We start from the raw sequence: 27,316 nt of genomic DNA on the forward strand, positions 1-27,316 counted from the left end.
CCCCCGATCCCCCCCCAACCCCCTCCCCACTCTAACCCCCTCCCCTCCCCACACTAAACCCCTCCCCTCCTCACACTAAACCCCTCCCCTCCCCACACTAAACCCCTCCCCTCCCCACACTAAACCCCTCCCCTCCCCACACTAAACCCCTCCCCACACTAAACCCCTCCCCTTCCCACACTAAACCCCTCCCCACACTAAACCCCTTCCCCACACTAAACCCCTCCCCTTCCAACACTAAACCCCTCCCCACACTAAACCCCTCCCCTTCCAACACTAAACCCCTCCCCTCCCCACCCCACCCTATCCACTTCTCTACCCTAACCCCCTCCTCACCCCATCCTAACCTCCTCCTTACCCAACCCCTCCTCACCCTACCCTAACCACCAACCTCTCCCTAACACCAACACCTGACCCTTACCAGTGGGGCGGCATCAAACTGCGACACCACGTGGTGTAAGAAGGCGACCAGGTGCGCAGGCCGAGACTTCACCAGCTCGATGGCCTGGAAACAACTGCATTGAACCTCGACCTGTAACCAGGGAAGATGGGGATTACAGTCTGAGCAGCTTCACTCCGGCTCCATCATCAAACCCACCCTTCAACGCCACTCACCTGATCAGCCTCGCTATCAAAATCGTCATCTTCTGCCCCAATTATCTGCGCTCCAACCCGCGGAGGGGGGCTGAGTCCTGGGGGTGGAGAGTCCTGCATCGGGAGAGATGCACAAATCAGTCACAGAGTCGCTACAAAAAGCATAGTCACTATTTTACATTAACAATCTTAAACCAGCGACACTACATGTGCTTCTCCTCCAGCTCCACTCTTGCAGCTCCTTCTCCTCCAGCTCCACTCTTGCATCTCCTCCCCCTCCCACACCATCAGTTTATTCCCCAGACCACATTCAGAAACCTTGTTCCTCCTTTTTTATGCTCTGGCCCCAGTCTGAGAGCAGGGGGCTATTCCCAAGCTCTGTCGAGGCCATTCTATTGCTGCCCAGTACGGCTCAGGTCACTCTCCATTAGCAATGGGCCAGCCTCAGTTAGAACATAAGGAATACGAAATAGGAGCAGGAGTCGGCCATTCGGACCCGCTCCACCATTCAATCAGATCATGGCTGATCTTCTACCTCAACTCCACTTTCCCGCCCGATCCCCATATCCTTTGATTCCCTTGCTGTCCAAAAATCTATCGATCTCACCCTTGAATATACTCAACGACTGAGCATCCACAGCCCTCTGGGGTAGAGAATTCCAAAGATTCACACCCGTCTGAGTGAAGAGATTTTTCCTCATCTCAGTCTTAAATGGCCGACCCTTTATCCTGAGACTATGCCCTCTAGTTCTAGACTCTCCAGCCAGGGGAAACAGCCTCTCAGCATCTACCCCGTCAATCCCTCTAAGAATTTTATATGTTTCAATAAGATCTCCTCTCATTCTTCTAAACTCCAGAGAGTATAGGCCCATTCTACTCAATCTCCTCCTCACAGGACAACCCTCTCATCCCAGGAATTAAACAAGTGAACCTTCATTGCACCGCCTCCAAGGCAAGTATATCCTTCCTTAGGTAAGACGACCAAAATTGTACTCAGTACTCCAGGTGTGGTCTCACCAGAGCCCTATATAATTGCAGCAAGACTTCCTTACTCTTATACTCCAACTCCCTTGCAATAAACGCTAACATACCATTTGCTTGCTGTACCTGCATGTTAACTTTCTGTGATTGATGTACCAGGACACTCAAATCCCTCTGAATACCAACATTTCTTAGTCTCTCACCTTTTAAAAAATCTGTTTTTCTATTCTTCCTACCAAATTGAATAATCTCATATTTCCCCATATTATACTCCATCTGCCATCTTCTTGCCCACTCACTTAACCTGTTGATATCCCTTTGCAGCCTCTTTGTGTCCTCCTCACAGCTTACTTCCCCACCTAGCTTTGTATTGTCAGAAAACTTGGATACATTACACTCAGTCCCTTCATCTAAGTCATTAATATAGATTGTAAATAGCTGAGGCCTAAGCATTGATCCTTGCAGCACCCCACTAGTTACAACCTGTCAACCCGAAAATGACCCGTTTATTCCTACTCTCTGTTTTCTGTCCATTCTGTTCCGTTAACCAATCCTCTATCCATGCTAATATATTACCCCCAACCCCATGAGCCCTTATCTTGTGTAACAACCTCTTGTGCGGCAACTTTTCGAATGCCTTTTGAAAATCTAAGTATACGACATTCACAAGCTACGGGTCGCCCTCCATTAGCAAAACCCTCAGCATCTGCAAGGACTCACTGGAAATGTGCGCCATGTACTCTTAGAAAAATTCTATCGACAGCTGTGCAATAAACATGAATTCTCATCAGGGGTAAATGTTCATTGCAATTTAGATTTTTTATCTAAAGGGACAAGACGCAAATTTAGGTTCTTGCTGAGTGGGTTCAACATCCCCAATTCATCGAGTGCAATCATTAGATGTGATAGGAATGTACTGATGGTCAGAGCTCCCCTAAACTTTACCCAGTCTTGGTTCTCATCGACTTCCATATTCTCGCAGAAGCTGACAGCATCTTTGGGTGAGGTCTTGGGGCTGCTGCTGGGAGTGTCTCGATGGAAGTGGCAGTCACTTGGGGGAGACGGGCTGGTTATTGTAGACTGGAAAAAAACACATTCAAATTCTATAGAACATACAACATGCGTGGAAATAGATTCCCGGGATGACAGTGAAGGAGTGACACCGCACAGAAATAAACAATAAAAAGGAGAGCACAAAACCCAACTCAGTCAGACAGATAACACCTAGAACAACAAACGGACTTTAAACTCACATCTCGTGGCCCCCACACTCACACCCAATTAACAGCTACAGATTCTCAGAACTCCAGGCAACAACTTGCATTCTGGGAATGTGGGTGTCGCTGGCAAGGCCGGCATTTATTGCCCGTCCCTCGTTGCCCCTGGAGAAGGTGGTGGTGAGCCGCCTTCCTGAACCACTCCAGTCCGTGTGGTGAAGGTTCTCCCACAGTATTCTTAGGGAGAGAGTTCCAGAATTTTGACCCAGCGACGATGGAGGAACGGCGATATATGTCCAAGTCGGGATGGTGTGTGACTGGGAGGGGAACTTGGAGCATCTGCTATCTCCACTCGCAGGCTGCAGCTGTCAGGGCCCAATGACTCATCCACCTGCTTCTGCCATCCTGTCTGTAACATTCTGCAGTCTGTCCATTACCGGACAGAGGAATCTGAACTACAGTCTGAGCCCTGGTGAGAGAGCACTGCCTGTGGTTCCGACTCACCAACTTACCCTGTTTGAATTTTGTGAGCCTGGAAGTTTGGAAAAGGCTGTTCTTGACACTGTTGTCCCATTGGTGGATAAACCCTAAATCAAAACCCCAAGGTCTGTTAGCACCAGTCTGGGAACATGGACTTAAACTTTAAATGTGACCCTGAAGCTCCCTGGTTAAGCACTGATGAGACACCCAAGGGCAGTCCTGAGCTAAAGACAGAGCATCCAAAGCACAAGGCCGCAATGCTGACAGTCAGAAACTCATTCATCACACTTGGAACCGATAAATAACACATCCTTACCACTGACGAGGAGAATCCCTCGGCCAAAATGTGGGTCTCTCCGGGTTCAGAGACCAGGCTTGGGGGTAAACGAGTTTCGAGGGGGAATTTACTCCATCTAACTGTTACTTAGTAAAATATTTCTAAAAATCTAGGTAAGGAAGTTACTTGGTGCCTGATTGGTAAGTAATCTCCCCTCGTTAACAGACCCCACAGGGTTTGCGTGACTGCAGATTAACACAAACTACAGGATGTCAGCACATTTCAATCAGAATCGTTCTACCTGCAAAACGCAACCTTTAGGTATAAAAGTGAGCATTTTACCATGAGTAAGAATTTTAAACACTAATTGGTTTCACACTGATGAAACGACAGGAGATTACAAGTTTACTGGGCTCCAGGGCCAATAGACTCACCTCCATACGGCTGAACGAAATCCGGCCTCGGTCTGTTCCCATATTCTCGCTCTGAGATTGCAGCTCATGTTCCCAGTCTCCTCCGTCTGATGGACAAACAACAAAGGTTCAGAACATGACAGAGAAAACAGTCAACTTGTGACTGCATTTAAACAAACCTGTCACCTGACAACCTGCACAGAATGGAGGGGTGAACTACAGCAAGTTATAAAGTTCACGAGTCTCAAACCCAGTCTGAGGGACTGTCAGTAAAAAATCTGCTTAACCTGCTTCCAGGAAGCGAAACGATTCAGGCCGACTCTTCCAGCATTGCTTTAAGCACAGGCTGGTATCGCCATCAATTTCCTTACCAAAAGATGCAAAAGATTCTGGGTGATATTTCACTGTCCTTCCTCTCTCTAGATGTACCTTTAGACAGAGTCTAATTCTTTGCCAAAACAAGTTAGTGAGAGATTGGTCAGATAGTAAGGAGACTGCACAGATTTACGATAATCACCAAAAGAATTAAAGGGAGGTTGCAAAACATTTCTTTACACAGAGGGCGGTCAGAATGTCGATCGATTCCCACAAACCATTCTGGGAGCAGAGTCCATCAATTCTTTTGAAAGGGAATTAAAAAGCAGCTTGAAAAAGGGGATTATGAAAGGGTGTGGGGAATGAACAGGGGCTTGATGGGCAGAGTGGCCTGTTTCTCTGCTTTCTATGGTTCTTTCAATTACTCGAACCAACACCCACCCCAAAAACCTGTAAAACAAACAATTGTTGGGGTAAGTCAAAAAGCGAGAGGCTGGGGAGACAGCGGGGCGCGCGACAGCGGCAGAGGGAGAGGGAGAGGGAGAGGGAGAGGGAGAGGGAGAGGGAGAGGGAGAGGGAGAGGGAGAGGGAGAGGGAGAGGGAGAGGGAGAGGGAGACAGAGGGAGAGGGAGACAGAGGGAGAGGGAGACAGAGGGAGAGGGAGACAGAGGGAGAGGGAGACAGAGGGAGAGGGCGACGGCGGGAGAGGGAGAGGGAGAGGGAGACAGAGGGAGAGGGAGAGGGAGAGGGAGACAGAGGGAGAGGGAGAGGGAGAGGGCGACGGCGGGAGAGGGAGAGGGAGAGGGAGACGGAGGGAGAGGGAGAGGGAGAGGGAGACAGAGGGAGAGGGAGAGGGAGAGGGAGACAGAGGGAGAGGGAGAGGGAGAGGGCGACGGCGGGAGAGGGAGAGGGAGAGGGAGAGGGCGAGAGGGAGAGGGAGAGGGCGACGGCGGGAGAGGGAGAGGGAGAGGGAGAGGGCGACGGCGGCAGAGGGAGAGGGAGAGGGAGAGGGAGAGGGAGACAGAGGGAGAGGGAGACAGAGGGAGAGGGAGACAGAGGGAGAGGGAGACAGAGGGAGAGGGAGACAGAGGGAGAGGGAGACAGAGGGAGAGGGAGACAGAGGGAGAGGGAGACAGAGGGAGAGGGAGACAGAGGGAGAGGGAGACAGAGGGAGAGGGAGACAGAGGGAGAGGGAGACAGAGGGAGAGGGCGACGGCGGGAGAGGGAGAGGGAGAGGGAGAGGGAGACGGCGGGAGAGGGAGAGGGCGACGGCGGGAGGGGGAGAGGGCGACGGCGGGAGGGGGAGAGGGCGACGGCGGGAGGGGGAGAGGGCGACGGCGGGAGGGGGGAGAGGGCGACGGCGGGAGGGGGAGAGGGCGACGGCGGGAGGGGGAGAGGGCGACGGCGGGAGGGGGAGAGGGCGACGGCGGGAGGGGGAGAGGGCGACGGCGGGAGGGGGAGAGGGCGACGGCGGGAGGGGGAGAGGGCGACGGCGGGAGGGGGAGAGGGCGACGGCGGGAGGGGGAGAGGGAGAGTGAGAGGGAGAGGGAGCGGGCGACAGAGAGAGAGAGAGAGCGGGCGACAGAGAGAGAGAGAGAGCGGGCGACAGAGAGAGAGAGAGCGGGCGACAGAGAGAGAGAGAGAGCGCGCGACAGAGAGAGAGAGAGAGCGGGCGACAGAGAGAGAGAGAGAGCGGGCGACAGAGAGAGAGAGAGAGCGGGCGACAGAGAGAGAGAGAGCGGGCGACAGAGAGAGAGAGAGCGGGCGACAGAGAGAGAGAGCGCGGGCGACAGAGAGAGAGAGAGAGAGCGGGCGACAGAGAGAGAGAGAGAGCGCGGGCGACAGAGAGAGAGAGCGCGGGCGACAGAGAGAGAGAGAGAGAGCGGGCGACAGAGAGAGAGAGAGCGAGCGGGCGACAGAGAGAGAGAGAGCGGGCGACAGAGAGAGAGAGAGCGGGCGACAGAGAGAGAGAGAGCGGGCGACAGAGAGAGAGAGAGAGCGGGCGACAGAGAGAGAGAGAGAGCGGGCGACAGAGAGAGAGAGAGCGCGCGACAGAGAGAGAGAGAGAGCGGGCGACAGAGAGAGAGAGAGAGCGGGCGACAGAGAGAGAGAGAGAGCGGGCGACAGAGAGAGAGAGAGAGCGGGCGACAGAGAGAGAGAGAGCGGGCGACAGAGAGAGAGAGCGCGGGCGACAGAGAGAGAGAGCGCGGGCGACAGAGAGAGAGAGCGCGGGCGACAGAGAGAGAGAGCGCGGGCGACAGAGAGAGAGAGCGCGGGCGACAGAGAGAGAGAGCGCGGGCGACAGAGAGAGAGAGAGAGAGCGGGCGACAGAGAGAGAGAGAGCGGGCGACAGAGAGAGAGAGAGCGGGCGACAGAGAGAGAGAGAGCGGGCGACAGAGAGAGAGAGAGCGGGCGACAGAGAGAGAGAGAGCGGGCGACAGAGAGAGAGAGAGCGGGCGACAGAGAGAGAGAGAGCGGGCGACAGAGAGAGAGAGAGCGGGCGACAGAGAGAGAGAGAGCGCGCGACAGAGAGAGAGAGAGCGCGCGACAGAGAGAGAGAGAGCGCGCGACAGAGAGAGAGAGAGAGCGGGCGACAGAGAGAGAGAGAGAGCGGGCGACAGAGAGAGAGAGAGCGGGCGACAGAGAGAGAGAGAGCGGGCGACAGAGAGAGAGAGAGAGAGCGCGCGACAGAGAGAGAGAGAGAGCGGGCGACAGAGAGAGAGAGAGAGAGCGGGCGACAGAGAGAGAGAGAGCGGGCGACAGAGAGAGAGAGAGAGCGGGCGACAGAGAGAGAGAGAGCGGGCGACAGAGAGAGAGAGAGAGCGGGCGACAGAGAGAGAGAGAGAGCGGGCGACAGAGAGAGAGAGAGAGCGGGCGACAGAGAGAGAGAGCGCGCGACAGAGAGAGAGAGAGAGCGGGCGACAGAGAGAGAGAGCGCGCGACAGAAAACAGGCAGATGAGTGTGTATAAGCAAGACAGAGAGAAATGAAGAGTGCGACTGTCACACAGCGCTCGTTCCCAGTGCCTCTCTTTGATTGTTGATTGTCTCCCTGAAAACGTAGCGCAGAAAATATCTTGCGACCCATTTCCTCGATTTCCTTCCCCACCAACAGTCGGGGACACTGCTATCAGCAGAACTCAAATCTCGTCTTTGCACTGTTAGTGAGAGTATTGGTGTTCACACGGCACAAAATACAGAGGCTGGAGTTCACAAGGAAAGGATGTTACCAGCAGCTCACTGCGGGGTGTCTCACCCAGTGTGGTGTCTGCTTCACTGACCGAGAGAGGCCCAGGCTTCTCTCCCCAGTCTGCGCCAAGTTAGCTCATCTCAGCCAAGACTGCAGTGTCCCTGGGCCTGGGAACAGGATCGGCCCCACTGCCCTGGGCCTGGGAACAGGATCGGCCCCACTGCCCTGGGCCTGGGAATGTCCGTAGAATCCATACCCAAGCTGAAGTCAAGGCCTTCAGAACAGGAGGGGAAGAAGTGTGGGGTAAAGAGAGGGATGTTCTGCCAATCACTTCTCAGCAGAATCATAATCCTCACCTTCAGTCAGTTTTTCAGCAATTGTTAATGTTTCTGAGAATCGAACAGAACTTGACCCATCCTGATGGAAAGAAAACATAAATTAAAACCAGGTATTTTAGAAACAAGCAGCAGCTTGGACTGTCTGGTGAACACAGAGGGACGAGGGATTTAACTCACTGCAATGTAGTCAACTGAGACACACGAACCCCAGAGGGTGCGAGGGGCCCCTTGCCCCAGTGTCGGGTGCGAGGGGCCCCTTGCCCCAGTGTCGGGTGCGAGGGGCCCCTTGCCCCAGTGTCGGGTGCGAGGGGCCCTTTGCCCCAGTGTCGGGTGCGAGGGGCCCTTTGCCCCAGTGTCGGGTGCGAGGGGCCCTTTGCCCCAGTGTTGGGTGCGAGGGGCCCTTTGCCCCAGTGTTGGGTGCGAGGGGCCCTTTGCCCCAGTGTTGGGTGCGAGGGGCCCTTTGCCCCAGTGTTGGGTGCGAGGGGCCCTTTGCCCCAGTGTTGGGTGCGAGGGGCCCTTTGCCCCAGTGTTGGGTGCGAGGGGCCCTTTGCCCCAGTGTTGGGTACGAGGGGCCCTTTGCCCCAGTGTTGGGTGTAAGGGGCCCTTTGCCCCAGTGTTGGGTGTAAGGGGCCCTTTGCCCCAGTGTTGGGTGTAAGGGGCCCTTTGCCCCAGTGTTGGGTGTAAGGGGCCCTTTGCCCCAGTGTTGGGTGTAAGGGGCCCTTTGCCCCAGTGTTGGGTGTAAGGGGCCCTTTGCCCCAGTGTTGGGTGTAAGGGGCCCTTTGCCCCAGTGTTGGGTGTAAGGGGCTCTTACCTGTGAGGAGCCTGTGGCTTTGCTGAGTTGTTCTTGCAGCTGCTGAATGTGTTTCTCCGCCTCCTGCTGGTCTCGGAGCAGTTGCTGTGATGGGTTTCTCACGTACTTCTCCTTAAGTTGCTGTTTAAAAAAAAGCACAAATCATCAATTTGGTCCAATGATTGAGTCAACCCTGGGACCTGGATCGAACCAGTCCAAGTACATGGCATCAGATTCTTCTGTGTCTGTTGGCGCTTTCAGTCCAATGTGAAATGGGTAAATTCTCTGTCCAGTTCCTGGCAGGTGTTCGCTCACAGCCCAAAACCTTCCTGAATTAGCACTAAACTGGCAATCTTACTATCAGACCCAACAGGGCGAGTGGTATGGGAACTGCTACCATGCCCATACAGTACAGTAAAGGGAGCTTTACTCTGTATCTAGCCCTGTACCTGCCCTGGGAGTGTTTGATGGGACAGTGTAGAGGGAGCTTTACTCTGTATCTAACCCTGTACTTCCCCTGGGAGTGTTTGATGGGACAGTGTAGAGGGAGCTTTACTCTGTATCTAACCCTGTACCTGACCCTGGGAGTGTTTGATGGGACAGTGTAGAGGGAGCTTTACTCTGTATCTAACCCTGTACTTCCCCTGGGAGTGTTTGATGGGACAGTGTAGAGGAAGATTATATTTTGCAAATTTATCCACTTGTCTCTTAAACCACAAAGCATGGCCTTGAGCGTCAGACATACCTCCAGCTGCCGCAACTCTGTGCCCAACATGTTCCTCAGGATTTCAACCTTCTGGTTATGCACAATGTTGTCTTCCTGTGGCAGGGTGGGGGCAGGGGGAAAGAGAGTCAGGGTCATTACTGGAGTCACTTGTTGCTTGACTGCACCAAATAAAAACTATATCCAATTTACAGAAAAAAGAAACATTGTTCAAAGAGACAGAGACAGAGAGCGAGGCACAGGGAGCGAACGAGGCACGGGCAGGGAGGGCGGGAGGACGGGAGAAACAGAGGGCGGGAGGACGGGAGAAACAGAGGGCGGGAGGACGGGAGAAACAGAGGGAGGGAGAGAGAAACAGATTCAGGCTGGGAGCAGCGGAGACGGGAGTGTAATGGCATCCGAGGTGACGCAATGCCAGCTCACTGAAATATTGATATGGTGCTCCCAGCAGCTGGCTGGAACGCCGCGGGTGGGGGATGGAACACAGGGACCAGCAGTGAATAAAGGGCTGCTCGCTGCTCTCAAGTGTCACCGTTGTTTTGCTTGAAACGGGTTGGAGTGGAACAGCCTGTTTGAAAGACTGGCTTTTTGAGGCCTCACATTTGCCATTAGAACAGCCTAGGGCTAGGGCTAGGGTTTGGGCTTGGGCTTGGGCTCGGGTTCAGGCTAACACTATTCGGTGGACACAGCCTCGGGCCTCGGACCCACCCAACTATCAGCTCCAGCTGTGATCCTCTGCGAGAGGAATCCAACCCTGCTATTGGCTGCAGTGCTTTTTGGGAGTGGTATTTTTTTTTATTATTCGTTCATGGGATGTGGGCGTTGCTGGCGAGGCCGGCATTTATTGCCCATCCCTAATTGCCCTTGAGAAGGTGGTGGTGAGCCGCCTTCTTGAACCGCTGCAGTCCGTGTGGTGAAGGTTCTCCCACAGATATATTTCCAAGTCGGGATGGTGTGTGACTTGGAGGGGAACGTGCAGGTGGTGTTGTTCCCATGCGCCTGCTGCCCTTGTCCTTCTAGGTGGTAGAGGTCGCGGGTTTGGGAGGTGCTGTCGAAGAAGCCTTGGCGAGTTGCTGCAGTGCATCCTGTGGATGGTACACACTGCAGCCACTGTGCGCCGGTGGTGAAGGGAGTGAATGTTTAGGGTGGTGGATGGGGTGCCAATCAAGTGGGCTGCTTTGTCCTGGATGATGTCAAGCTTCTTGAGTGTTGTTGGAGCTGCACTCATCCAGGCAAGTGGAGAGTATTCCATCACACTCCTGACCTGTGCCTTGTAGATGGTGGAAAGGCTTTGGGGTGTCAGGAGGTGAGTCACTCGCCGCAGAATACCCAGCCTCTGACCTGCTCTTGTAGCCACAGTATTTATATGGCTGGTCCAGTTAAGTTTCTGGTCAATGGTGACCCCCAGGATGTTGATGGTGGGGGATTCAGCGATGGTAATGCCGTTGAATGTCAAGGAGAGGTGGTTAGATTCTCTCTTGTTGGAGATGGTCATTGCCTGGCACTTGTCTGGCGCGAATGTTACTTGCCACTTATCAGCCCAAGCCTGGATGTTGTCCAGGTCTTGCTGCCTGCGGGCACGGACTGCTTCGTTATCTGAGGGGACATCTGAGGTATTACTGTCGTACGATTGGTCAGTTATAGAGCAGCATGTAATTGGTGTCTAGCCCTAACCCTGAATTTCAGTAAGGGGCAAGTGAGGTAGATTGTGGGTAAATTGATCACGTTCAGTCACATGGACCTCTCCATATTAAACTACCTCATTAATATGGAGCAACTTCTGTCAAGGACAAAGATTCATTCACACAAAGAATGATATGGACTTGTGCCACTCAGAGTGAAATGATCAGAACTTCACACAGCATCAGTTGCCTGTTCTGACTGAATCGAATGGTAGGCTGAGGGAACAAGGAGACGTTCCCCAGTTTTATCACTTGAGAATTTGCAAGTTCAGTTGACCAATTTCTGAGATACCTGCAATCAGCTAATTATTAAATCAGAATAAAGTGCAACACACTGACCGTCGCAAGCATGGGGCCAGTGATCCTCTCCGGACAACTGCTGGGTGGAGAATGTGGGGAGAAAGCCGGGTTTGGAGATATCGGACCTTGCTGCCCAGGGAAGAAGAAAGCCCCTGCATCACCTTCGGGAGCAGTCAGCGGAATCTGGGGTGATCCCGGGGGGCGGCCGAGGACTGTGAGGGCCACGTACGACCCAGCTGGTGACAGAAAACAGAAACACTCAGTCTACACATTATGAAACACCACCGGTGAAAACAGTTACCAGCTAATGGTGAAAGGGCAAATCCCAAAGCTACACTCGAACTTCATTACCACAAAATCACCCAGTCATTTATCCTACTGAGTGAGTCGCTGCACCACTGAAGGCTCTGGTGCAAGGTGACTGTGATAGTCGTGAGATCAGAGCCAAAGCTGGGCTCTGCAGGGACCCCTGGTACAGACCACATTCAGCAGCTGGACTGCTGCAGACGTGTGGCTCAGTTATCAATAACCCTTAAAATTCTTTATTTTGACAAGGCAGTGAATTGCAGACAAGACTGCAATCTCCTGGTAATGGCAGACCATCAGGATTTGTGAGTTACACAGAGTGTGTGCATCCTGCTCACATCTCAGCTTGTTCACCTATCAGCCCAGAACACTCCTGCCCTCGGGTTAGGTTCTAGGTCAACATTCCAGGGCAGTACCGAGGGAGGGCCGCACTGTCGGAGGGCCAGTACCGAGGGAGGGCCGCACTGTCGGAGGGCCAGTACCGAGGGAGGGCCGCACTGTCGGAGGGCCAGTACCGAGGGAGGGCCGCACTGTCGGAGGGCCAGTACCGCGGGAGGGCCGCACTGTCGGAGGGCCAGTACCGAGGGAGGGCCGCACTGTCGGAGGGCCAGTACCGCGGGAGGGCCGCACTGTCGGAGGGCCAGTACCGAGGGAGGGCCGCACTGTCGGAGGGCCAGTACCGAGGGAGGGCCGCACTGTCGGAGGGCCAGTACCGAGGGAGCGCCGCACAGAAAGAGAGAGGGGGGGGGGGAAGAGAGAGAGGGGGGGGGAAAGAGAGAGAGGGGGGGGGAGAAGAGAGAGGGGGGGGGAGAAGAGAGAGGGGGGGGGAGAAGAGAGAGGGGGGGGGAGAAGAGAGAGGGGGGGGGAGAAGAGAGAGGGGGGGGGAGAAGAGAGAGGGGGGGGGAGAAGAGAGAGGGGGGGGGAGAAGAGAGAGGGGGGGGGGAGAAGAGAGAGGGGGGGGGGGGAAGAGAGAGGGGGGGGGGAAGAGAGAGGGGGGGGGGGAAGAGAGAGGGGGGGGGGAAGAGAGAGGGGGGGGGGAAAGAGAGAGGGGGGGGGGGAAGAGAGAGGGGGGGGGAAGAGAGAGGGGGGGGGGAAGAGAGAGGGGGGGGGAAGAGAGAGGGGGGGGGGAAGAGAGAGGGGGGGAGAAGAGAGAGGGGGGGAAGAGAGAGGGGGGGGAAGAGAGAGGGGGGGAAGAGAGAGGGGGGGAAGAGAGAGGGGGGGAAGAGAGAGAGGGGGGAAGAGAGAGGGGGGGGAAGAGAGAGGGGGGGGGAGAAGAGAGAGGGGGGGGAAGAGAGAGGGGGGGGGGAAGAGAGAGAGGGGGGAAGAGAGAGGGGGGGGAAGAGAGAGGGGGGGGAAGAGAGAGGGGGGGAAGAGAGAGGGGAGGAAGAGAGAGGGGAGGAAAGAGAGAGGGGGGGGAAAGAGAGAGGGGGGGGAAGAGAGAGGGGGGGGGAAGAGAGAGGGGGGGGGAAGAGAGAGGGGGGGGAAGAGAGAGGGGGGGGAAGAGAGAGGGGGGGGAAGAGAGAGGGGGGGGGAAGAGAGAGGGGGGGGGAAGAGAGAGGGGGGGGGAAGAGAGAGGGGGGGGGAAGAGAGAGGGGGGGGGGAAGAGAGAGGGGGGGGGGGAAGAGAGAGGGGGGGGGGAAGAGAGAGGGGGGGGAGAAGAGAGGGGGGGGGGAAGAGAGAGGGGGGGGGAAGAGAGAGGGGGGGGGAAAGAGAGAGAGGGGGGGGGAGAAGAGAGAGGGGGGGGGGAGAAGAGAGAGGGGGGGGGAGAAGAGAGAGGGGGGGGGAGAAGAGAGAGGGGGGGGGAGAAGAGAGAGGGGGGGGGAGAAGAGAGAGGGGGGGGGGGGGAGAAGAGAGAGGGGGGGGGAAGAGAGAGGGGGGGGGGAAGAGAGAGGGGGGGGGGGAGAAGAGAGAGGGGGGGAGAAAGAGAGAGGGGGGGAGAAGAGAGAGGGGGGGGAAGAGAGAGGGGGGGGGAAGAGAGAGGGGGGGAAGAGAGAGGGGGGGAAGAGAGAGGGGGGGAAGAGAGAGAGGGGGGAAGAGAGAGGGGGGGGAAGAGAGAGGGGGGGGGAGAAGAGAGAGGGGGGGGAAGAGAGAGGGGGGGGGGAAGAGAGAGAGGGGGGAAGAGAGAGGGGGGGGAAGAGAGAGGGGGGGGAAGAGAGAGGGGGGGAAGAGAGAGGGGAGGAAGAGAGAGGGGGGGGAAAGAGAGAGGGGGGGGAAGAGAGAGGGGGGGGGAAGAGAGAGGGGGGGGGGAAGAGAGAGGGGGGGGGAAGAGAGAGGGGGGGGGGAGAAGAGAGAGGGGGGGGAAGAGAGAGGGGGGGGAAGAGAGAGGGGGGGGGAAGAGAGAGGGGGGGGGAAGAGAGAGGGGGGGGGAAGAGAGAGGGGGGGGGAAGAGAGAGGGGGGGGGGAAGAGAGAGGGGGGGGGGAAGAGAGAGGGGGGGGGGAAGAGAGAGGGGGGGGAAGAGAGAGGGGGGGGAAGAGAGAGGGGGGGGGGAAGAGAGGGGGGGGGGGAAGAGAGAGGGGGGGGGAAGAGAGAGGGGGGGGGAAGAGAGAGGGGGGGGGAAGAGAGAGGGGGGGGGAAGAGAGAGGGGGGGGGAAGAGAGAGGGGGGGGGGAAGAGAGAGGGGGGGGGGAAGAGAGAGGGGGGGGGGAAGAGAGAGGGGGGGGGAAGAGAGAGGGGGGGGGAAGAGAGAGGGGGGGGGGGAAGAGAGGGGGGGGGGGAAGAGAGGGGGGGGGGGGAAGAGAGAGGGGGGGGGGGAGGGGGGAGAGAGAGGGGGGGGGAAGAGAGAGGGGGGGGGGGAAGAGAGAGGGGGGGGGAAGAGAGAGGGGGGGGGGAAGAGGAGGGGGGGGGGAAGAGAGGGGGGGGGGGAAGAGAGGGGGGGGGGGGAAGAGAGAGGGGGGGGGGAGAGAGAGGGGGGGGGGAAGAGAGAGGGGGGGGGGGAAGAGAGAGGGGGGGGGGGAAGAGAGAGGGGGGGGGAAGAGAGAGGGGGGGGGGAAGAGAGAGGGGGGGGGAAGAGAGAGGGGGGGGAAGAGAGAGGGGGGGGGAAGAGAGAGGGGGGGGGAAGAGAGAGGGGGGGGGGAAGAGAGAGGGGGGGGGGAAGGGGGGGAAGAGAGAGGGGGGGGGGAAGAGAGAGGGGGGGGAAGAGAGAGGGGGGGGGAAGAGAGAGGGGGGGGGAAGAGAGAGGGGGGGGGAAGAGAGAGGGGGGGGGGAAGAGAGAGGGGGGGGGAAGAGAGAGGGGGGGGGGAAGAGAGAGGGGGGGGGGAAGAGAGAGGGGGGGGGGAAGAGAGAGGGGGGGGGGAAGAGAGAGGGGGGGGGGAAGAGAGAGGGGGGGGGGAAGAGAGAGGGGGGGGGAAGAGAGAGGGGGGGGGAAGAGAGAGGGGGGGGGAAGAGAGAGGGGGGGGGGAAGAGAGAGGGGGGGGAAGAGAGAGGGGGGGAGATCTGCTGATGTGCGAATGCTGCCTGTCCTGGGTGGGGGCAGTGGAGGATTTTTCACTAAGGTTGGCTGCTGAATGATCACACTGGCTACTAAATACCTTCACCATGTATGCTTATTCACATGTATATATTATTGTACACACAGGACGGTTTGCACACTGTGTACAACCTGTGGGACGTCTGGTGATCAGTCCTGACATTGGGGAGAATTCTCATTAGCCGACGATTCACTTACACTTAATTAACCGGACCACCTCCACATGGTTCGAGTGAGTGACCAGTGACCCATTAACCTGCAAATAAAACGCCATCATTAACATCTGCCAGTATTTGCTGATACAATGCAGACACGTGATACCAGATGTGTTCTGCCCTCGATAGGCCCACTTGTCTGTTTATTTGAGACAGGGAATCAGAACTAAAGAGAATCACTTGTCATTGAAAAATTCTTGACTTGACCCACACTCTGTAGCTAAGCGACCTCAGTCCAGGTCAACTGTCCCGAGACCCATGGGTTTAAGAGAAGAGGAAAATCAGCCTGGTTCTTGCTCCTGATCTAGTGCCCTCAGCTGGAAAATGCACCAATGATCACTGGGTGATACTGGGACCAGACATGGCTGTGATGCCCTCCATAGTGGAATAGCCTGCTGACATCCATTGTTCCGGCTCATGCACAAAGGCTGAGCACTTGGGTGAAGCAAATTGTGGAACCTCCCCCCACCACCCCCAGAAAGTAAATCCAGGGAATGAAACAAAACAGAATCATAAAAGTGACTAGAATCAATTCCCTATATCTGAATCATAGAAACACGGAAAGGTTACAGCACGGAAGGAGGCCAATCGGCCCATCGAGTCCATGCCAGCTCTATGCAAGGGCAATCCAGCTACTCCCACTCGTTGCGGATATATAACTCGCTCCACCTTCTGTTCCATAATATACACTGCCCGTTCTCCCTTTGTACAGTGAAATCTGCTGCACCCTCCACACCTCCTCACACGACCCCCGCGCCCCCTCGCACGCCCCCCGTTCCCCCCCCTCGCACGACCCCTCGCATGCCCCCCGCACTCTAGCCTCCCAACAGAGCAATGCCACGCTGCAGGCAGGAGGCCCAGAGTCGAGGGTTGGGGACCGAGCAGGGAGCGGCAGTGGGGCAGGGCCCGTGTACAACGCCACTGATGCTCTCAGATTAGCCACAAACCTCCTTAATCGTAGAATTATAGAAAGGTTTCAGCACGGAAGGAGGCCATTCAGTCCATCGACTCTGTGCCGGCTCTATGCAAGAGCAATCCGGCTAGTCCCACTCCAACGCCCTATCCCTGTAGCCCTGCAAATGTTTTCCTTTCAAGTATTTATCCAGTTCCCTTTTGAAGGTCATGATTGAATCTGCCTCCACCACCCCCTCGGGCAGTGCATTCCAGATCCTAACCACTCGCTGTGTAAAAAAGTTTTTCCTCATGTCACCTTTGGTTCTTTTGCCAATCACCTTAAATCTATGTCCTCTGGTTCTTGACCCTTCTGCCAATGGGAACAGTTTCTCTCTATCTACTCTGTCTAGACCCTTCATGATTTTGAATACCTCGATCAAATCTCCTCGCAACCGTCTCTGTTCCAAGGAGAACAACCCCAGCTTCTCCAGTCTATCCACGTAACTAAAGTCCCTCATCCCTGGAATCATTCTAGTAAATCTCTTCTGCACCCTCTCTAAGGCCTTCACATCTTTCCTAAAGTGCGGTGCCCAGAACTGGACACAATACTCCAGCTGTGGCCGAATCATTGTTTTATAAAGGTTCATCATGACTTCCTTACTTTTGTACTCTATGCCTCTATTTATAAAGCCCAGGATCCCGTATGCTTTTTTTACCACTTTCTCAACCTGCCCTGCCACCTTCAACGATATGTGTACATGGTGATACATTTCAGTAGGAAAAATGAGGAGAGGCAATATAAACTAGAGGACACAATTCTAAAAGGGGTGGAGGAACAGAGAGATCTGGGGGTATATGTGCATGTATAGTTGAAGGTGGCAGGGTAGGTTGAGAAAGTGGTTAAAAAAGCAGACGGGATCCTGGGTTTTATAAATAGAGGCGTAGAGTACCAAAGCAAGGAAGTCATGATGAACCTTTATAAAACACTGGTTCGGCCACAACTGGAGTATTGTGTCCAGTTCTGGGCACCGCACTAATGGTGGGGCGGGGGAGCGACTGACGGGGCGGGCGAGACAGACAGACAGACCGAGCGAGCGTAAGTGTCAGTGAGAAAGCGATGGTGTGGCAGACGTACTTGAGAGGGTGGGGGGGAGAAAATAAAAGCACATTTAAACCAGGTGTATTTGAAAGGCAGGTGTAGAAAGTTATGGCCCCATCTTAACTGAACTCCTGAGCTTACATAAACATTATGGAATGGGGGATTCAGACCACAGACCAACATGACAGCAAAGCAATCTGCTCCAGGTTGTGTGAACACTCAGTGTTCCTGAGTGTCGGATCCCAAACTCAGCTCCTGGGAACCATTAGCTGCCACTGACGCTCATCTTGCTCACTCTCAACGGTAATCATTCTACCTGGGAGCGGTTGGAATGGGACAAATGATCGATCTCACCTTAATGATTCTGTCTCCTTGCTGCACTCCTGCTCGCACGGCTGCCCCATCTAAACAGGCAAATAGACGGAGAGTTAGAACCAGAATCAGCACAATCTGAACAGGAGCAAACACACTCCATTCTGTTTCACACTAAATCTACTTCAAGCTGTTGGCTTCATTTTACTGAAGATATAATTGTATAGATTAGGAGGGAATGTATTACTTTTACATTAGACAGAATATCGCCTCCGAATAAACAGTAGAGAATGTTTTCCAAAGTGTGTAGTTGGTGCAGAATTACCCTCTTTGACCGACTGGACAAACACAGGATTATCACCACTGACCGTCAGCCCGAATCCATTCTCATCTCTCTGGATTATGACACAGCGCTGAACAAGACCTGGTTACAAGGGGACAGAGCAGAAAACAAGTGAAATCAGTGAGTAACTTCCTGAAATATTCACACGTTAAGGGAAAGGGAGAGGAAGGGGGATATGGAGGTGGGGGACGGTGTAGAGGGGTCGGGGGTCCTGGTCCCGGGGGGTAGAGGATGGGGGGGGGAGCCAATCACCCAATGACTGCGAAGGAACAAACCCCACCCCACAATACCAGGAACCGCACCTCCCTCCCCACCGCGGCCGAAGAGTTACTTGAACAAATTCAATTTATTCTCCGACCAATAACACGACTCTCCTCATTATTGCGATTGAGCAACAACGATTCATGTCCAATCTCATTACAGGCCTACAATTACCCACTGCACAGCGAGTGTGAATACAGACAGCACAGCGAGTGTGAATACAGACAGCACAGCGAGTGTGAATACAGACAGCACAGCGAGTGTGAATACAGACAGCACAGTGAGAGTGACAGTAGGGATAGTACAGCAAATGTGAACAAAGGCAACTCAGCAAGTGTGATGGTATGGACAGCACAACGAGTGTGAACAAGGACAGCTCAGCGATAGTGAACACAGACAGCACAGCGAGTGTTTCACAGGCAATCTGAGTTCACAGCTATTTCACAATTAACTTCCCAGTGGACGCGGACCAGCGACATGTTCAGAATGCAGCCCATTACCCGACTAATTCCGGGGACAGGTGCGACAACCCAAAGCCTCTCAATCACCTGCTGTGGGCCAGGTTTGGTTTCCCTCACTATAAACAGCAGAGATCAGAAAATCTCTTGTGTGTCAGTGTCAGTCGGTGAGTGTGAAGAGCGGGAGATGTTTATCAATAACAGAACAGGAACTTCAATCATTTTCTGCATTTGGAAGAAAAAAGTAGGCAGAGGTGCCATCTAAATATTAAATCATATAACTCATCGACCTGAACCCCCTCATTCACAGTCTCACAGCTACACCAGATGCTCCAGTACTGCCTCACACTTACTATCACTCGCACAATAGTGAGGAAACATTGGGCTAATTTTGACTTTGTGCGATAGTGTATAATGGGTGATAGCGCATCGATTTCCGTCGACTTCAATAGAAACAAAAATAGGGAGAGATGTAAAACGGGCCGTGGTTTTGCTTTCGCCTGATTTACACTATCGCAGGGAGCGAGGATACAGCATTTCTGATATCCTCTGAATCTGTAACTGAGGCTCAACAGATAGAAATCAGCAGCATTCAGGTAAAACTCAGAGGAACCCGCAAGTTTAAAACAAGTTCCACCCAACTGATGGACTCTTTACTTGTCTTCTAGAAGGTTCTGAATCGAAATGTATAAGCTGCCAATGAGACAGTATGGATATTGACACCAGCCGAACACTTGCACCATCACACCCCAGGATATGTTTGTGGTGCAGAAAAACCTAATCCATTAGATGAATTTGGGGTCTCAACATCCCAACAAGCCAGGCATGGGGACAGGCCGACTGCCGCGAGCAGAATCAGCAGCAAACCAAAGTTTAAAAATGGAATTACAGCTTCCAATAAGATGCTGGATCAGAAGAGAATGGTATCTAGGGCTGTCTATTATCTTGTGATGAAATCCACAAACATCAACTCACATTATACAGTCCCTTTAAGGCAGCAAAACATCCCAAGGTAGCGCCCAGACTGAGCAGGCAGCAATTGGGGAGGTGAGCATAGCACAGCTGGTTTCATGGTGGGGATGTATTACAGAGAGGTTCAGGGAGAATTTTACAGAGTGGGGGCACGATGGCGGAGTGCTGAGGCACTGAGGGCAGAGAGGGGCTCGCGGGGAAAGCACACAGTCACACAAGTATAAGCACCAGAGTGTTGTCAGAAGCACACTGGGACGGGGTTTACACACTGGGACGGGGTTTACACACTGGGACGGGGTTTAAAGCAACTGTGAAAATGTTTTAGCTTTAAGTTGCGAGATGTTATCTGATACAAACGGGGTTTTTTGCTCAGTGGCTTAATGTTATATTAAAGTTTACAGCCTGGGTTGAAGGCCCCATCAGAGGCAGATTTGGACGAGGACTGTACTATGTCTGGAACACAGGGCCAAGGCACTGCTGGGCACCGGCACAGCGGGGGAGTGACACGGGCAAAGAAAGCCCTTCAGCCTAAGCAGCAACAAAATGCAAAGCAGCTTCCCACACAACACTTGCACACTGTGGACACAAGGCACAGAGTCAGTCAGCGTACACCAAGCAAGCTACCAGCCAGTGAAGCTCAGGCTGCCACACAGCTTACCATAGGACTCGTGTTTACTCTCATCGGAACTGAACCTGGGCTTCTTTTGTTTGGACGAGCTCTCTGCATAACAGCAGAAAAAAATAAAGAGAGAGAGAGAGAGAGGGGTATGGAAACATGTAGAGACACAGCATGTCTCACAGATACAGTGTTTTACAGAGACACACACACCACATCAACATAAAGGCACACAGATACAAACAGTTTCATACAGACGTGTACACAGTATACCAGAGAAACTGTGAGATAATTGGGTTAATGTGCAACATGAGGGGTTAAAAATCAAAAAAGACAATTATTTTAACAAAAAGCTGGCAGTGCTGTTATCACATCGATGCCCACATGCAACACAGGAGACTGGCATTCCGTCACTCGGGGCACGTCAGGCAGACAGGTTTGTACAGGCAAGGTTCAGTGACTGACACTGTAACTGCAAGCGGGTGACAGCTTGCTGCAGATGCCAGAGTTAAACCAGAGTTTCACATTGTGGCTATCTGCAGGTTTGTCAGAATAAGCTAACCACGAAATGTAGCCCTGGGATTACCAGAGAATAAACCTAGCACCAGACAGCTCAGTCACAAACACCAATAAAACCAGTTAAACGCCGAGCAGTGACAGACCAATCTGCAGGACTGCCCGTGGTCATCACCCATCTGTTGAGACTCTGCTCCCCACTCCAACAATTAAACTTTCATTTGGGGAAATGTTGATTTTATCATGGATTTCAAATATTCACATCTCAAACTGTGGGGGTAAGAGCAGATCAGATAGTTCTCGATATCTTTGTTGTTAACTCTCTTCAGTCTGTCTCTCAGTCAGCTAAACAGACGCTCTCACACATTCTGCCCAATGTACTAAAATGATGAGGCAAAAGCCATCTACGTGACTCCTTCCTGTGCACCTGCAGCCCACCTGCCTCAGTAAAACTCCGTGGATCTACGGACCAAGTTATGATCAATTCCAACTTGCCACTAAAATCCCTTCTCTGCCATGTAAGATCATGGAACTCAGTCAAAAGCTGTGCAGTAGCGGAAGGATCTGAGATATTATCCCGGCCACAATCCCGAATCCCCGCCACAATCCCGAATCCCCGCCACAATCCCGAATCCCCGCCACAATCCCGAATCCCCGCCACAATCCCGAATCCCCGCCACAATCCCGATACATCGTTTTACCAAACTCACATCACTTTGGACTAGATTTGTTGCTGCCCTGCTAAAGGAAACAGAGTGCATCAGGACTGAGTGTGATTCTGTGTTGTGCTTCCATACTGCACATCTCCCCACTGTCCTAGTGAGAGAGAAGATGCTCTCTGTACCCTGAGCCTGGAAACAGAGAATCTCACTTACTTTGTGTATCAGGAGCTGGTTCTGTAATGAGACGGGGGTTCGGGAGGTTACACACACATCCGATTAAAGAATGACACAAATCCCTCCAACACTGCAGCATCCAAACATGGCAGGGCTCGGAGGCGTTTGCTGAGAAATGATCAGTACTGAAATCTCTGCACACTTCTCAGCCACAACTTTCACACTGAGCACCAAAGCAGTGGAGCAGTGAGGCACCGTGAGGTCTGCGCCTCACTCCTCCTGAAAACCCCAATGAAAGTGTGAGTGACGGCTGAATCTACTGAGGGTGAGCATTCAGGCAAAGTACAGCCACAACTTACAGTAAAACCATCAGCACCAAACTCAAAAACCTGCTCGAGGAATGAGGCACAATTCAATGATACGAGCTTGTGACCTACATGTTTCACCATCGTTCAAACTGCTCACTAGTTGGTGACCAATTCCCGATCGTTCAAAGGCAGGGAGCAGAAGGTGGGGCATACGTCCCCAGATGTGTCTTACCTGTCGGGTCAAACTCGTACAGAGGTTTCTCCGAGTTCTTGTCATGTTTTTTATCGGGTGACAGGTCCTTATTCAGCACGCTTCCTTGCCTGTAACAGAGAACAGCTCGCTCCCTGAGAATCCGATCACAGCCCAGACAGATGACACAGCTACTCCCACTCGTTGCAGATATATAACTCGCTCCACCTTCTGTTCCATAATATACACTGCCCGTCCTCCCTTTGTACAGTGAAATCCGCTGCACCCTCCACACCTCCTCACACGGCACACACTCCCCTGCGCCCCCGCACCCCCTCATTCACCCTCGCATGACCCCTCGCATGCCCCCCGCACTCTAGCCTCCCAACAGAGCAATGCCACGCTGCAGGCAGGAGGCCCAGAGTCGAGGGTTGGGAACCGAGCAGGGAGCGGCACTGGGGCAGGGCCCGTGTACAACGCCACTGATGCTCTCAGATTAGCCACAAACCTCCTTAATCGTAGAATTATAGAAAGGTTTCAGCACGGAAGGAGGCCATTCAGTCCATCAACTCTGTGCCAGCTCTATGCAAGAGCAATCCGGCTAGTCCCACTCCCCGTCCTATCCCTGTAGCCCTGCAAATGTTTTCCTTTCAAGTATTTATCCAGTTCCCTTTTGAAGGCCATGATTGAATCTGCCTCCACCAACCCCTCGGGCAGTGCATTCCAGATCCTAACCACTCGCTGTGTAAAAAAGTTTTCCTCATGTCACTTTTGGTTCTTTTGCCAATCACCTTAAATCTATGTCCTCTGGTTCTTGACCCTTCTGCCAATGGGAACAGTTTCTCTCTATCTACTCTGTCTGGACCCTTCATGATTTTGAATACCTCGATCAAATCTCCTCTCAACCTTCTCTGTTCCAAGGAGAACAATCCCAGCTTCTCCAGTCTATCCATGTAACTAAAGTCCCTCATCCCTGGAATCATTCTAGTAAATCTTTTCTGCACCCTCTCTATGGCCTTCACATCTTTCCTAAAGTGCGGTGCCCAGAACTGGACACAATACTCCAGCTGTGGCCGAACCAGTGTTTTATAAAGGTTCATCATGACTTCCATACTTTTGTATTCTATGCCTCTATTTATAAAGCCCAGGATCCCATATGCTTTATTAACTGCTTTCTCAACCTGCCCTGCCACCTTCAACGATTTGTGTACATATACTCCCAGATCTCTCTGCTCCTGCACCCATTTTAGAGTTGTGCCCTCTAGTTTATTTTGCCTCTCCTCATTCTTCCTACCGAAATGTATCGCTTTGCATTATTCTGCATTAAATTTCATCTGCCACGTGTCCGCCCATTCCACCAGCCTATCTATATCCTCTTGAAGTCTATCACTATCCTCCTCACTGTTCACTACCCTTCCAAGTTTTGTGTCATCTGCAAATTTTGTAATTGTGTCCTGTACACCCAAGCCCAAGTCATTAATATATATCAAGAAAAGCAGTGGTCCCAGCACCGACCCTGGGGAACACCACTGTACACCTCCCTCCAGTCCAAAAAACAACCGTTCACCACTACTCTCTCTTTCCTGTCCCTTAGCCAATTCTGTATCCATGCTGCTACTGCCCCCTTTATTCCATGGGCCGCAATCTTGATGATAAGCCTACCACACGGCACTTTATCAAACACCTTTTGAAAGCCAATATACACCACATCAACTACATTGCCCTCATCGACCCTCTCTGTTACCTCATCAAAAAACTCTACCAGGTTAGTTAAACATGATTTGCCTTTAACAAATCCGTGCTGGCTTTCCCTAATCAATCCACCCTCGTCCAAGTGACTGTTAATTCTGTCCCAGATTATTGTTTCTAAAGGTTTCCCCACCACTAAGGTTAAACTGACTGGCCTATAGTTGCTGGGTTTATCCTTACACCCTTTTTTGAACAAGGGTGTAACATTTGCAATTCTCCAGTTCTCTGGCACCACCCCCCGTATGGAAGATTATGGCCAGTACCTCCACAATTTCCACCCTTACTTCCCTCATCAACCTAGGATGCATCCCATCCGGACCGGATGACTTATCTACTTTAAGTACAGCTAGCCTTTCAAGTACATCTTCTTTATAAATTTTTAGCCCATCCAGTATCTCAACTATATCTCCCTTTATTGAGACTCTGGCAGCATCTTCTTCCTTGGTAAAGACAGATGCAAAGTACTCATTTAGTACCTCGGCCATGCCCTCTTCCTCCTTGAGTAGATCTCCTTTATGATCCCTAATCGGCCCCACCCCTCCTCTTACTACCCGTTTACTGTTTACAGGTCTATAGAAGACTTTTGGATTCCCTTTTATGTTGTCCGCCAGTCTATTCTCAGACTCTCTCTTTGCCCCTCTTATTTCCTTTTTCACTTCCCCTCTCAACTTTCTATATTCTGCCTGGTTCTCATTTGTGTTATCAACCTGACATCTGTCATATGCCCCTTTTTTCCGTTTCACCTTACTCACTATCTCTTTTGTCATCCAGGGAGCTCTGGCTTTAATTGCCCTTTCTGCCTCGTGGGAATGTCCCTAGACTGTACCCGAACCATCTCCTCTTTAAAGACTGCCCACTGTTCAATTACAGTTTTACCTGCCACTTTGATTCCAATTTACCCGGACCAGATCTGTTCTCATTCCACTGAAATTGGACCTCCTCCAATTGAGTATTTTTACTTTAGAGTGGTCAGTGTCCTTTTCCATAGCTATTGTAAACCTTATGATACTATGATCGCTGCTTCCTGAATGCTTTCCCACTGACACTTGCTCCACTTGGCCCGCCTCATTCCCTAGAACCAAGTCCAGCAATGCCTCCTTCCTCCTTGGGCCGGAAATGTACTGGTCAAGAAAGTTATCCCGAACATATTTCAGAAATTCCTCCCCCTCTTTGCCCCTTGTATTATTACTATCCCAGTCTATATTCGGATAGTTGAAGTCCTCTGTTATCACTACTCTATGACTTTTGCACCTCTCTGTAATTTCCCTGCAAATTTGCTCCTCTATATCCTTCCCACTAGTTGGTGGCCTATAGAATACACCCAGTAGTGTAATGGCATCTCTATTGTTTCTTAACTCTAACCAAATAGATTCTGTCCTTGACCCCTCCAGGACATCCTCTCTCTCCAGCACTGCAATATTCTCCTTAATCAATATTGCCACACACCCCCTCCTTTCTTTCCTTCCCTATTTTTCCTGAACACCTTGTATCCAGGAATATTTAGTACCCAATCCTGCCCTTTTTTGAGCCAGGTCTCCGTTATCGCCATGACATCATATTCCCATGTGGCTATTTGCTAAGTATCAGGTAGAACACTAATTATATGAACAAGTTCTTAAGCCTCATAATTGTTGCCTGGACAGTGTCAGATGACCAATCACTCCCACCCGTTCTTACCTGGGAAGTCTTCTGATGGGAAACCTGGAATAAAGCAAAGCCGGAGTTAGAGAGAGTCCAGGAGCGCTCACACAGCAATTAAACCAATCCCATTAACCCAATCCCACTATCGAGCAGGCAGCATGTTTCCCAGCACCACTTACCCGCATGATTTGGACAGACTGTGGGGTAAGGACCCCAAGGCGATAGCAGAGCGAGCGCTCTCCCCCTCCGTTACCTCAGCGCACATTACATACACAGGCAGACTGTAGGCTCCCGTCACCAGCTACTAACACTAATAAGAACATAAAAAATAGGAGCAAGCATAGGCCGTACGACCCCTCAAGCCTGCTCTGCCATTCTATAAGATCATGGCTGATCTTCCACCTCACCTCCACTTTCCTGTCTGATCCCCATATCCCTTGATACCCCTAGAGTCCATAATCTATCAGTCTCAGCCTTGAATATACTCAACGACTGAGCACCACATACCCCAAGGGTAGAGAATTCCAAAGATTCACAACCCTCTGAGTGAAGAAATTCCTCTACATCTCAGTCTTAAATGGCCGACCCCTTATCCTGCAACTATGCCCCTAGTTCTAGACTCTCCAGCCAGGGGAAACAACCTCTCAGCATCTACCCTGTCAAGCCCCCTAATAATATGTTTCAATGAGATCACCTCGCATTCTTCTAAACTCCAGAGAGTATAGGCCCATTCTACTCAATCTCTCCTCCGAGGACAACCCTCTCATCCCAGGAATGAATCTAGTGAACCTTCATTGCACCGCCTCCAAGGCAAGTATATCCTTCCTTAGATAAGGAGACCAAAACTGTACGCAGTACTCCAGGTGAGATCTCACCAAAGCCCCGTACCATTGTAGTAAGACTTTCTTCCTAATGATCCAGCAGAGGAGACAGAGGGGCATTCTGGGAGAAGTCGGCTCAGTCACCTCCACAGAACAGTGGGTAGCAGAAGAACTGGTGTCGAGGAGCAGTTAAATCCGAAACACTACACTTGTGTTTCCCTCCTCCCCTAACCAAAAAAAAAGGAGGCACTGTGAGGAGGGCAAGCAAGTTGACGAGGAGGAGGATCGAGCTACTGCAGCTGCTGGAGGCACGAAGTCACAGCCAACAGGTAAGTGATTGGCTGGTGACTGGTAAGTAGTTTTTCTTTCCTTTTTTTTCTTAACATTGTAGTTGTTGTTAAGCTAACTTAAGGGTTAAGTCATGGCAGGAGATCCCAGACCCGTGTCGTGTTCCTCTTGTGGGATGTGGGAATTCAGGGCTCCTTCCTGTATCCCTGATTCCTTCACCTGCGGGAAGTGTGTCCAGCTGCAGCTACTGTTTGACCGCTTGACGGCTCTGGAGCTGCGGATGGACTCACTTTGGGGCATCCGCGATGCTGAGGAAGTCGTGGATAGCACGTTCAGTGAGTTGGTCACACCACAGATAAAAATTACTGAGGGAGATAGTGAATGGGTGACCAACAGACAGAGGAAGAGTAGGAAGGCAGTGCAGGGGTCCCCTGCGGTCATCTCCCTCCAAAACAGGTATACAGTTTTGGATACTGTTGGGGGAGATGGCTCACCAGGGGAAGGTGGCAGCGGCCAGGTTCATGGCACCGTGGCTGGCTCTGCTGCACAGGAGGGCAGGAAAAAGAGTGGCAGAGCTATAGTGATAGGGGACTCGATTGTAAGGGGAATAGACAGGCGTTTCTGCGGACGCAACCGAGACTCCAGGATGGTATGTTGCCTCCCTGGTGCAAGGGTCAGGGATGTCTCGGAGCGGCTGCAAGACATTCTGGAGGGGGAGGGTGAACA

At 52.8% G+C, this 27,316-nt stretch overlaps 1 protein-coding gene across 4 annotated transcripts in view; it reads right to left on the bottom strand.

The window, feature by feature from the left end:
- The window catches only part of arhgef12b (Rho guanine nucleotide exchange factor (GEF) 12b), a 125,839-nt gene that overhangs the window by 61,595 nt on the left and 36,928 nt on the right, over positions 1-27,316 (bottom strand). For 3 of the 4 annotated variants that reach the window (XM_067970807.1, XM_067970805.1, XM_067970804.1), the window contains exons 2-15: positions 25,518-25,541; positions 22,134-22,222; positions 20,284-20,346; positions 17,917-18,015; positions 17,634-17,683; positions 15,270-15,327; positions 11,339-11,535; positions 9,339-9,413; positions 8,615-8,734; positions 7,822-7,882; positions 3,984-4,069; positions 2,521-2,655; positions 616-708; positions 422-532 (exon numbers count right to left, since the gene is read on the bottom strand). In XM_067970807.1, the coding sequence (XP_067826908.1) occupies positions 422-532; positions 616-708; positions 2,521-2,655; positions 3,984-4,069; positions 7,822-7,882; positions 8,615-8,734; positions 9,339-9,413; positions 11,339-11,535; positions 15,270-15,327; positions 17,634-17,683; positions 17,917-18,015; positions 20,284-20,346; positions 22,134-22,222; positions 25,518-25,541 (1,261 nt within the window). The remainder of the gene's footprint in view (positions 1-421; positions 533-615; positions 709-2,520; positions 2,656-3,983; positions 4,070-7,821; positions 7,883-8,614; positions 8,735-9,338; positions 9,414-11,338; positions 11,536-15,269; positions 15,328-17,633; positions 17,684-17,916; positions 18,016-20,283; positions 20,347-22,133; positions 22,223-25,517; positions 25,542-27,316) is intronic. The other variant, XM_067970806.1, reaches the window with a different exon arrangement.

Source organism: Heptranchias perlo, chromosome 33 (assembly GCF_035084215.1).
Source record: "Heptranchias perlo isolate sHepPer1 chromosome 33, sHepPer1.hap1, whole genome shotgun sequence".
NCBI lineage: Eukaryota > Metazoa > Chordata > Chondrichthyes > Hexanchiformes > Hexanchidae > Heptranchias > Heptranchias perlo.